The sequence below is a fragment of the Nothobranchius furzeri genome, chromosome 1, assembly GCF_043380555.1.
Source record: "Nothobranchius furzeri strain GRZ-AD chromosome 1, NfurGRZ-RIMD1, whole genome shotgun sequence".
Classification (NCBI taxonomy): domain Eukaryota; kingdom Metazoa; phylum Chordata; class Actinopteri; order Cyprinodontiformes; family Nothobranchiidae; genus Nothobranchius; species Nothobranchius furzeri.
In genome coordinates this window covers 43,096,637-43,108,681 of record NC_091741.1, presented here as the reverse complement: position 1 = coordinate 43,108,681, position 12,045 = coordinate 43,096,637, and the positions used below count along the sequence as shown (strand labels likewise).

The 12,045-nt window shown below is 38.0% G+C and overlaps 2 protein-coding genes across 2 annotated transcripts; one reads left to right on the top strand and one right to left on the bottom strand.

Annotated features, from left to right (window-relative positions):
• The first annotated feature begins 533 nt into the window (after window positions 1-533).
• fgf23 (fibroblast growth factor 23) lies at window positions 534-2,112 on the top strand. The gene is made up of 3 exons (XM_015960561.3): window positions 534-932; window positions 1,013-1,116; window positions 1,534-2,112. Exons 1-3 carry the CDS (start codon window positions 698-700, stop codon window positions 1,990-1,992), a joined length of 798 nt encoding a protein of 265 aa, XP_015816047.1. The 5' UTR covers window positions 534-697; the 3' UTR covers window positions 1,993-2,112.
• Window positions 2,113-4,296: 2,184 nt separating this feature from the next.
• On the bottom strand, window positions 4,297-9,666 carry tigarb (TP53 induced glycolysis regulatory phosphatase b). Its single transcript, XM_015960574.3, has 6 exons — window positions 9,555-9,666; window positions 9,275-9,312; window positions 8,413-8,534; window positions 7,861-7,938; window positions 7,652-7,762; window positions 4,297-5,048 (listed from the first exon to the last, which is right to left on the bottom strand). Exons 1-6 carry the CDS (start codon window positions 9,590-9,592, stop codon window positions 4,638-4,640), a joined length of 798 nt encoding a protein of 265 aa, XP_015816060.1. The 5' UTR covers window positions 9,593-9,666; the 3' UTR covers window positions 4,297-4,637.
• Window positions 9,667-12,045: the final 2,379 nt, after the last annotated feature.

The following is a 12,045-nucleotide window of genomic DNA, read 5'->3' as shown; positions in this document are numbered from 1 at the left end:
ATGTAAGGTTAATTAACAGATTAAAAAATCTTTCTGACTTATTCCATGAATTATAACTTGTCACCATAATAATTTCCTGCATGAATGAACCGTTTATAAGAGGGGAACAGACTAAACGCAGTTAGGTTTCCAGTGTGGCAGCTTTCTGTAAAAGATGCGTCTGTTTGCTTTCCTCCCAACAAGGAAGTGTCGCCATCTGCTGGGTAAAAAGTGGAAACGTGGATGAGTGCAGGTGTGCAGAAAAAGCAGAGCTGGCATAAACAACTATTTTAACTCTTTAATTATAGAGCTGTCACTCTTGGTTGGGGAAATAATCCGCGATGTGATGAAAAGCCTTTAGAGGTTTTTTTTTTCCTTTTGAAATATTACACAATGCAGCTTCCTGCACTCCGAACTAAAACCTGAAGCGGTGGTTTAATAAGAAACGGTGGATGAGTCAAGAAGAGAACCCAAAAATAAAAGTCTTGATTTTTAACCAAGATCATGAAATAAACAGAGAGGTGGAAGTGGTCCTTCCGCTGCTGAAACCCGCACCTCTGCTTTGGGGGCGAGTTTCTTTTTCTTTTCTTTTTTTCCGCGCAAAGGATGTGCGCAGGAGTGGCGCTCAGATGGGCTTTAAATAGGTACTGTCACCAAACTGTGGCACAACAGAGCATCCGAGCGCTTCCAGCAGTCCAAACCAGCGGTTTGATCCAGGATGGACGTCAACAAGCGACTGGGGATGAGAGACACGATGCTGACGCTCTTACTCGCTGTCCTGCAGGGACTTCCTGTCGGGGAAGCGGCACCGAATCCGTCTCCGTTAGTTGGATCCAACTGGGGGAACCCGAGGAGATACGTTCACCTGCAGACCTCCACAGAACTCAACAACTTCTACCTGGAGATCAGATTAGACGGGTCTGTGGGCAAAACTACAGCCAGATCTGCATTCAGTAAGTTGATATTTGGATGAAAATAATGTAGGTTTATAGACCAAGGTCAGGCTGCTAAAAGTGTTTTTTTTCTCTCGCAGGTGTAATTCTAATGAAAGCTGAAACAAGGGAGCACGTGGCCATCTTCGGTGTCAAAAGCAACCGTTACCTGTGTATGGATCAGGAGGGGATTCTGTTCAGCTCGGTAGGTGTTTCAAAGTTATTTTCAAATTTCCAGCCTAAAACCTTATTCTGAGTTTGTTTATCGGTCCTATGTGCTTTTACGCATCTGGCTGTGCTACTTTTACGCATGCGCACCGCAGTTTATTTTCTAAATAACACTTAATTTCTTTAGTTTGCTGCTTATTCATCTTTAAAATACTTCAGTTGAAAGCTCGCATGTAATTTTAGTCGATTTATCAAACCACGAGTTTGTTTCTGGTGTCATTGTGGAGTTTTACGCACAACTTTTACGCACAGGATTCCTTTATTTAAAACGTCGGTTGGATTTATTGGCATCTGAAAATTGAATAAAAATAAATTCAAGGCATTTTTTCCGCCTAAATAAAAGTCAGCAAACATCGATCAGCTGGGGTTTGATGGCTTTCTTTTCCTCTTTTAGCCCATCTGCCAGAGGGACTCCTGTCTGTTCTACCACAGGCTTCTGGAGAACAACCGGGACGTCTACTATTCTACTCTAACCGGGATCCTGTTAAACCTGGAGGGCTCCCGGCAGCTTTACTCTGCGGGTCAGAACCTGCCGCAGACCTCCCTCTTTCTGCCCAAGAAGAACACGGTGCCGCTGCAGCGCCTTTTGCTGCACAGAGACAAGAGGACTCGGGTTGCGGACCCAACAGACCCACACAACGTCTTGATTTGGCAGCCTGAGGACGAGTTGGACTCCAGGGCGGCACAGGAGGACGACATCGACCTGGATGTGGAGGTAGAGTTGGAGACGGAAACAGAAGTCGGGGATGATGGAAGAAACGTTTCCCGGGAGACGCCGCTGGCTCCACACGACCCCTGGAACGTGAACTTATCCAGGCAAGGCGGCGCTCGGAGCACCGGGACCACGGTCTGATCTCGGCACCATGGATGATTTTAGAGTTAATGTGCTCTGCCTGAGTCCAATTTAACAGTTTAGTCCAAACATCCATCTGAAAAGCTGAATATATATATATTTTTTTTTTTGGGTAAAATCGGTGGTTTGTATTGACTTGTAACCTTTTTTGCACATTTTCTTCTGTCTTAAATCTAAAAAGCAACTAAATACGTTCTCTTCCATCATCAGACCTTAAAGAGAGTAATCAATTTTAGAAAAGCTTCTGCATCTTTGGCATCTGAGCATTCATCCAAAATGCTGGAATATCAAACAGGATGGAAATTATTCCTCTCTTTCTCGGTTGGTCTGACAAACCCACAATGATGTTTCCAAGACAGAAGCCTGATTTTTCCTACCTCTGGAGAACTGAGCGGCCTGCTGTCAAACCAGACAGGCATCACTAAAAATAAATATATAATTAAAGTAGAGTAGAAATGACTAGAGTTATAGTTTAAATGTCTTTGTTATACAATCTTAAGTATATTTTAAGAGTTGAACATACTCTCAAATCATCATTATGACTTATTTGCAGTTTGATCTGATAAATGACTTGAAAGAAAATGACTACAGGGTAAATAAATTCTACAGAATATCAAATGTAAACTCTTGTTGTGTGATCAGGTACCGGAAAACAGAGAGAAAGCAGTCTAAAAGAATATTTATTTATTTAAATACATTCCTTTATTGTTATTTATGGTATTTATAATAATGCTTACAGTTACACAGAAACACGAGTTTACTTTGAATGTATGAGCTGGAGCGAGTTTTGCTTGAATGTGCTTTAAATAAAGAAATCCGATTATCATAGGAGCCATTTTTGGAGTCTGTGTGATGTTGTATGTTAATAAAAAAGCTCCTTCATCAATGTGAGATCTTGGTTAACAATTAATGCAATGGATGAATGGATTAATGGATGAAAATAAATCTTATGGCATTGCAGAAGCTTAATCTGCTTAATAGCGTAATCAACGCTAACGGTGGTCCAACAAAGTATGAGCGTGACTTTTTTAGGTGGTGACTTTTCTTTTGGCTAGGCAGTGCATCAGTTACCAGGAAATGAGAAAGGACTCTTGTAAATGTAGAACTAAAACTGCACTGGTTCATAAAATAATAAATTAGACTTTTGAGGATTTTCTTTTGAAAGTCATTCATTTGATGTTATTGTCAGTAAGTTCCTTATTAAAGAAGGTAAATCCGAGATAATTTTATGCCTCAAATATGAAAAAATACAAACAGGTTTTTTAAACTGAACTAGTTTAATTATGTAATTATATAACAGTAAAAAGGAAATAAAATTAGCAAGTTTACATGTATAGGACTGGATGTGGCTTGTTTTAACAAAGTTACTAATCCTAAGACACCATCACGGTGCTCCAAAGCCAGAAATGGTTTGATGCTAAATTAGTTAAATTGCCTTAAAGAGCAAGTCACCCCCTACCAGATCTTACTCAACTCCCACTTCCCGTTTGAAAAATGCAACAAATATTGTTGCCTTGCAGACCGAGAGGGCGGAGCCACTAAAATACACACACAGACTCACAACGACATTGTGACATCATATGGTACCAGCTAATGTTCTAGGGTTCCTCTTAGCTAATAGCGATGGCAGATTTAAATTCCAATGCAGTGCAGAGGTTTTACCTGACAACGGCACAACACCGACAGTTTTAGGCAGAAAATTAAAATTTGAACTAAAATGCACTTAAGTGCTAAACTATTGACGACACGTGTCTGCAGCACGATTAGACTCGCATTTATATAGTTTATCAGAAAAAAAGTTGATTTGGGGGTGACTTGCTCTTTAAGGTGCTTTAAGGCAATTTTGTCTTTTGTCTTTGTCAACTGTCTTTCAGCTCAACACATTCAACAGAATGGAAAATGTCAACGTTCTACACGTGAGAAAACGTAATAAAAATGCTAAAATGATAATTACCTACTAATGATCCACTTCTTAAAGGTGGTTTAATGGTACAGGAGAATGATTGATTATGAAATAAACTACTGTCTCTCAGAGAGAGCGAGATAGAGAGATAGATAGAACTAGAGCTAGAGCGAGAGATAGCTAGAGCTAGAGCGAGAGCGAGAGCGAGAGCGAGAGCGAGAGAGAGAGAGAGAGAGAGATTGAAGGGTTTAAATGGTAAAATGTTTCTGCTCTCTTTTGTTACATTCGACCAGTGGAATCAGCTGGAAAAATTTTCCTCTTCATTCATTTTGAAAATAAATTAAAACCAAACTAAGTCTATAAATATTAGGCATGCCATTAAAAACACACATATCCACATATACTGTGTGTCTTGTAGAACTTATTTATAGTCAGTTTTCTATGACCTCATACAGACACTTTAAACAGTCACAGTTTGACTTTATATTGCACAAGTAAAACAAGCAGCAACTCATCACATCATGGTGAAAATGGTGCTGAAGGGTACGCAGATAAATAGTTTCAACTTTGGTATTAGATGAGAAAAGGAGGTATTACAATCACCGCTTTACCAGCTTGAAGTTTAGCGGATACATATTCATGTTGAACTTGTGAGGTCTTTTACTTTTACGTCTATGAAAGTTTCACTTTCCTCGTACATGTTTCCCACAAATAAAACTTTTTGATTCAGTGATCCTGTACCCTACTCAGCAGCTGGGAGGTGGTCCTTCCTGTTGGTGAAAATGCAGCGAGCAGCAGAAAGTACCGGCCCAGACTCGGTTTGACTCAGAGTGAGAAGAAAGCGACTGACGCCCGTGTTGGGACAGGGTGAAAGCAGCTGTGACACCTTCACACCAGCGGGTAGTGCACACATTAAGTCCTCCACAAAGTGCTTGTGGGCTACACGAATGTAAGCACCGTGGCTCACAACCAAAACTTGGACGGGAACTCCCTGAAGACCATCAAAAGCTGAGTTGTTGGAGGAGATGTCCGGAGCAACAGCTGCTGTCCCAGGTGGTCCTTCCTCTGCAGAGCCATCCTGGGCCGATGAGGCGTACTCGTCCAGTATTTGTTTAAAAAGGAGTTTGAGGAATTTTTTGAATCTCAGCCTCACCTGAAATCAAGGCGAGAGTGAAGCTAAAAGATTAACATGATTCCTGGTTTTCAGAACTAGTTTTTGCATGCTCTTAGTATCAGTTAGTTAGTTACCTTTTGCATAAATATGTTAATCAATTTTAGCCTAAATTATTATTGTTTAATAAATAAAAACCGCTAAGCAATCATACGTGTTGCTTGCATCTCGTTCAAATCGTACACTTTTTTGCACGACTCATTTGGCAAAAACCTTTTTCTGTATTTTAATCATCAAACACACAAAAAATATTTTTTTTACGCAGGATATTAAATTCCTGGTATATTCAAGTAGGATTTCTGTTTCTAATTGCTCCAGTAAACAACAAGTTAAGAGCCACGTTTGACTCTACCTGGTAGGCTTTGCCGTGTTGCCACAGAAACAAAGGCCAGATAAATCTTTCCATTCAAGAAGCTTCTGAATAATTCAGGTGCTGCTTCTGTGAAACTGGTGTAACAATAAGATGAGTGTTTGTAAAGAAAAGTCCTCGCAAGAGCTTTGGACTGCTGATCCAAGGAAGCAAATATGCATATTCTTTATATTCCTCACCGTTTTTTGACACAAGATCAGATGTGATGTTCAAAAAAACATACTTATAGGTGCAGTTTGTAAGTCTGACAACCTGTGGTCAAATGTGGTTACTGCAGTCCATTTTTAGAGCTAATATTTTACTTTCTCGCTCCCGTTCATGTTTCATGGCTGTTGCTGGTCACGGATCAGAACCAGAAGACGAGTCAGACACAGTAAGCTGATAAGTAGACAAATGCATGATCATGGTGTTGGTAATTGAAAAAGTACCTTAAGATATTTTTACAACTGACTATTTGCTTCTATGTCACTGCTAGCATTGTTAGCTCAACATTTGCCTCCAGCCAGATGACCCAATATTAGTGCGAAACAAAAGGATGTCGTGGCTTTTTAGGGGTGCAAGAAATAACTTCTAGGTCACTTTACTGGCTTTGGTTCTTAAAGCACCTCTGGATCTTTTTGCCTGTTGATGTTGAATTACTAATGCCCGGCTGCAGCGTTAGCTTGGAGCAGACTCGGCAACCCCCTAAGTCTCCTCCCTTTCTGGTCGGCTCGGGGGTCCCCGGAAGAATGAAAAAATGAATGCAAGTCAACAAGGCTAAAAGAGCTATTTTCTAATCCGCTTCGCCTTAGGCCCTGGATCACACGCACGTTGTACTGCAATTTAAATGAAAACTAATGATGGGTGTTTCGACAATGCCTATCACGTACTGTGAGATTATCAGCTTGTAAAAGTTCGTAATTAGCATGACTACAAATTAGAAGTTGGTCGCATATATGACATCACCACAGAATCTACTCTCCCCTAGCGTAGCTGCTACTTACCACATGGCCATATTTATGGTGGTTCTTTCCTCCCGAAGGAAGGATTTGAAGTTTGCTGAACTTACAGCCATTTGGTTCGATGATGTCACTTTCGTGAAGTGCATTTGTAGTCCTGGACTTATTTTCACACAAATCCTAAATAATGATTACCCCCGTTCGAAAATAAGCAAGTTCTTGGTATCAAAATGTGTCTTTAGAATTCACAGACATCATATGTGAAATCCATGGCACATAACAAGCGGGATTAGAAAATAGTGTTTCTAGCCTCATTGACTTGCGTTCATTTTTTCGTTCTTCCGGGAACTCATGGTCTGGAAGTAGATGGGAGTGACTTAGGCTTCCTATAGTGTAAACAGTAACTACGTTCCACTTATGTTTTATTTTATTATTTTTTTCAAAAGAAGAAAAACTGACAACATGCCAGCTGGCTGAGAATTAAATCCGTTTCAATGTAACCTTCCTTCCAACAATATTGAAACATTAGACTGTTTTATGATTATTTCACTATAGAATTCTTACATATTGCACCTTTAACCAATGAGCGAAAATAAAGTTGGTGAGTCTAAATAAATAAAACAAATAATGAGAAGAAAAAGAAGTAGATATACATCATCACTAATCATACTTGATAGTTTCCATGCAATCTTGGGGGTTCAATTTGTACTTGTGCACAGATTAAGCAGCTTCAGATCTCAGACAATGATTTGCAGAACTGAGAATTAGTCAGTGTGTTTACAGATTTCTGTCTCGTTATTGTTTTAAATTTTTTTTTTAAAATCAAATATAAAAAAATTATTTTGAGAAAGCTTCACGTCAGGTTTAGGGACTGTTTAAGATAATTAGCTTACAAACTGTTAATATTTCCAGAGAAAGAGTAAAAAACTTGATTTCATGATTAAAGCAGTGATTTGTGTAAATAAAAGCCAAGCAGTAATCTACTTTCATTTACATATTGAAATCAAAAAAATTAACCAAAATAGTATTTTTCATTGACTTAACTACTTTGTAGATACAAAGCTTGGTATTTAAGATGAGCTGTACATTTGAAATGTCAAACAGTTGTTTTTATTTTGGATTTTAAAGGACCTTTCTGTTCCAAAATGCCCCACTGATATTTTTAACTGCAATGACCTAAATGACCACAAGATGGCAGTGTTGTACAGCAAACCCTTCCTTACATTTCACTTTTTGATTTCTAACAAACACATGACTCCTGGCTTTGTCTGACTCACCTGATCTAAAGTTTCTCCTCCTGGCGGTGTGTAATCCCGACACGACTGACCAGCAGCGTTGGCCATGTTCTTCAGATCTTCCTTGTGACGACCTTCAGCAACACCAAAACCCTACATGAAAAATAAAAAGCAGTTTAGCACTGAGGAGAAAAAAGGTGTAATCTGTATGTACAACTTTTATTTCTAGTAGAAGCACACACACATCTTACCCGTTCTCTCAGTAAAGGCTCTAGAACCATCTCCATGCCAGAACAGTGAGTGTTGTTCTGCAGAATCACTTCAGCTGTCTGGAGAAGGAAATCCATTTAGGAAAGTACTGACTCAGTGCATTTGCAAGCATCCAAATAATCTGTTTTTGGCTAAAATGGACAATATTAGGACTTAATAATACATTTCCAGCATTAGTAAGTCAATTACCACAGAGACATGAATGTTTGTGCAACAATTTCTAACGTGGATGTCATTCACCTCCTGCATCCTGTGTTTTTTTTCTCCTAATGAGCAACACATCCTCAAGTTTCAACAGACTTTCCTTGTTTGTTAGAAAGGTCAGAACATCTAAGTGCACCACTAAGCACAAAGTATTTTGCTGTTTAGATCTTGAAAGGAACACAGATAATTGAAGCTTTTAACAAATACAAAAGAAAATAATAGTTGAACTGTTTGCTAAAAAAGATTAAAACTAAAAGGCTGTTGTCCCACAAACATGCCACTTTTTGGAGTTGATTTCTGTGACATGTGATCACTGTGTGCGATCTCACTTGCACAGCCCTTTGCAGGTTACTGACAAACACTTTGCTGAACATGATGCCTTTGAGGTACTGTCCCACCGCCTCCGCTTGCTGTATTCCTGTTTCTGATAGATGTGTGTCCACCCCTTGTCCTTAAGAATGAATAAAAACAGGATTATTACCCAGAGCAATGATCAGATTTTGGGAAGAAAGCATATTCAGAACATTTTATGGACCGTCAGTTACATACTGTAATTTAAATTATAGCAGAGAACCACACAAAAAACCTGTCTATTTCTCCGTTTACTTTACTATTTTTGGACTGTATACATTTAATTTTAAAAGTAAGAGTTTAAAAGAAGAAGAAAGTCAGATTACACTAAAACCATATAAATCCAAGCAACACCGCAATCTCTGTATAATAATAAAGTAAAACTGTAGCTCAGTTGTTTCTAAATTGAAGAATTTTCAGCTTCAATTTCAAATCATGATTACACATTTTCACCTCATTTAAAAGCTTTATTGTGAACGTAATTATTACATTTACTCTGCAGTTTTCATAATGAAATCTCAACAGTATACATTTCTTAGCCTGTATTATTTTTGCAAAGCAAGAATTTGGTCTAGTTCACTAGGCTATACATTTCTGGCTTCACACACACTTATTTGCAATTTACTCGTTTGATATGAATCTGAATTCTCACAAACATTTCAAAACTAGCAACTAACAAAAGATTGGTAAACATTTGCTACCTTGAGGAAAAACTAGTTAGCCTTAGACTTACATCCCCACACCTCTCTAACAATAAAAGAAGAGCTAGAAAAGTGCTAATTCATCTTTTGTTGCAGTTCATTTGGTGTTGTTAAACGACATGCATTATCATACGCTTACCTTGGAGCAGTTTTTCCCTGTTGTAGCGTGTCTCACCACTGGTTAAAACAAATTGACTTACATTAATAATATTAATCGTTTTAGTAGCATGAAACAGCATTTAACGATCATCTAAGCATTCGCAATGGGTTCAGCTTGCTTGCTTCTTTTCATTATGGCTAAGTTAGCGCCGGACAAATAATGGTCAAACAGCTAAACCCTGACATAACACAAAGTTTACTTTAAAACAACAAAAAATTAAATACAGACAGAAAACGCGAGTCAATAAAGATGGACTTACTGTCGTACAAACGTTAAACTAAACGTAAACATCTTCATCGTCGGCAGCTATGGTCGGCAAGTGCTGGAGATACTTCCTGGTTACGTCATTGAAACGGGTCATAGCGTCGTGATGCCTGACAGTACGTTCTTCAGTGAACATTAAAAAAAATAAATAAAAGATCTGTTTAAAATAATTTTATTTCAACATTTACTACTTACATAATTTTTGTAGCTAAATTGGCAACACTTGAGTGAAAAATTATTTTAAGTAGTTGTCAAAATATTTTATAAAAATGTTAAATGTCACAAAGTTTACAGTTGATTAAAATAGTTATTTTGCATTTACTTTTCAGATAAATTGAAAATAAACATTGCCCAAATATATTACATTGTAGGCAACAGATTCCAATATCTGCCAATAGGCTTTTTTTTTCTATTTTGATAAAGGTTATTTTCTAATGGAACTGGTTTGTTAATGAGACAATTCTAACGTTCAGGCTGCAGTTTGTATTAATTGGTGACATGAAAATATTTGAAAGAACACAAAATAAAAGTCAAACAAGTGATTATAGCCAATTTATTGAGGACAACTTGAGGTACACTGTGTGGTTGCTCAGGATAGGAGGGGGTATTGGGATATGACAACCACATAGAACAATTACAAAACTCTGCATAAATTGGTACCTCAATAATAAAATATTCCATTTTATTAAAATGAACTAATTCAAACATGTTTTAATAGAAAACATTTTTTTGTTATTTTTTGATAATTTCAACACATGGCAAAGGATGTTTTTGACATAGCACCAGATGATGTGAAACAAACTACCTTAAATTAGGTTGCCGGTACTTTATAATTTTCAGAAGACTATGGCAGGTGAATTTCTCAACCGGAACAAAAATAACATTAAAAAAAAACTAAAACCCGTCCAACAAAGTGAAGACCGCCTGTGTGTGTGTGTGTGTGTATGTGTGTGTGTGTGGTGTGAAGTGTGATGAGGTATTGGTGAGAAGGGCTCTTGCTCGGTCTATCCAATTTTAATATCCTGAGGTACAAAACAAGCAGCAAGAATATGATAGAACAAAGATACAATTTCAACAATAAATGAATAAAACATGCTAATCAAAAAGGTCTGCAAACACAAGAACTTCCAGTCCCGCACCAAACGTTACGATCCCTCTCACACGTAAAAGAAAAGCTAACATGTTACCTATAAATTTGTCATAATATAGCAGCACACAAGTGACAAAAAGGCTTTTTGTGTAAGACTAAGAAAAAAAAGCTTAATAGCAGCAAGAAATCTTCATAGATTATCTTTCTCACTTTGGAAATGTACAAACAGAACATGGAAAAGCATCAAACATTCTCCTGTTTAAAGCACTCGTTTGTGGAAAAAAGACATTTTGGCTTTTTGCACAACAGCACAAGCATAAACACAATTTATAATCTACATTTGATTCAAAAATTTCATGTGGATTTCAAGCACTTTCATTCATTGAGTAACTGATTACATACATAGGTAAAACTCAGAAAATGTTTTGAAACTGCAGTTCAGAAGCAATAATCAGATGAACAAAAACACTATTAGAGAAGTTTGTAACTCTTAACAAAACTACTAGAAGGGGTCGTTAGGAGCCTCAACCGAAAAAACTAAATTCAAGTTCTGGGTTAAACAACTACACTGATGTCAACGTGTGGCGTGGCTGACCTCGGTTTATGTGCTACTGTACTACAATGCTGATAATCTTATCTTGAGGCATAACTTGAGACAACAGGCATCACCCCCATGGGAATCCAGCCCAGAAAAAAGGAAAATAACTTAAAAAAAAACATCTAAAAACCTCAGATCTTTCATCAACCACTATCCCCTTACCGATCTTAAGGAGCGTGTTTTAAAAGTGCATCAATATTATTCCATGTCACCCTCTCTGCAAAAGATTTGTTATCAAAAAGAGGAAGAACTGAAAAACGCCCAAATCAATCCTGAAGCTAATCAGGAATCTCTTCTCTTCTGCTGGTACTGTGCAATGGCAGAAACATCATAAAGCTTAAAAACTACCTTCCTTACTGCTGTTTACAATCACTCATCAGCCCAAACTTTCCATTTTCCAGCAACTTTCCACATGCCTTCTCTTTTCAAATCTTACAAGAAACCCTCCATCCTGCCTCTGGCTTCTCTCAAACCTTGTAAAAATAACTTGCCAGAACTCTTAACACAGCATCAGTGATACCAATCTAAATCCCTTAAAATGAAAAAGTAAAGATAAACCTCAACTGTGCTCTAATGTTATGTGAGCTACAATAAAAAGGGAGTAATGAATTCAAAAACATGTCAACAGTTCTTTTAGCACATCAGTCTGGAGCTGGCAGGGGAGTCGATAGCTTTTGAAACAGCAGCCACTGCTCCACATCCCAGACTCATTTCATGTCTTCTCTCGGTGAGCAGGCCCAGCCCACTCCCAGCCACAGCTTCTCTGCATAAATAGAAAGCAGTGCTACAGGTGCACAA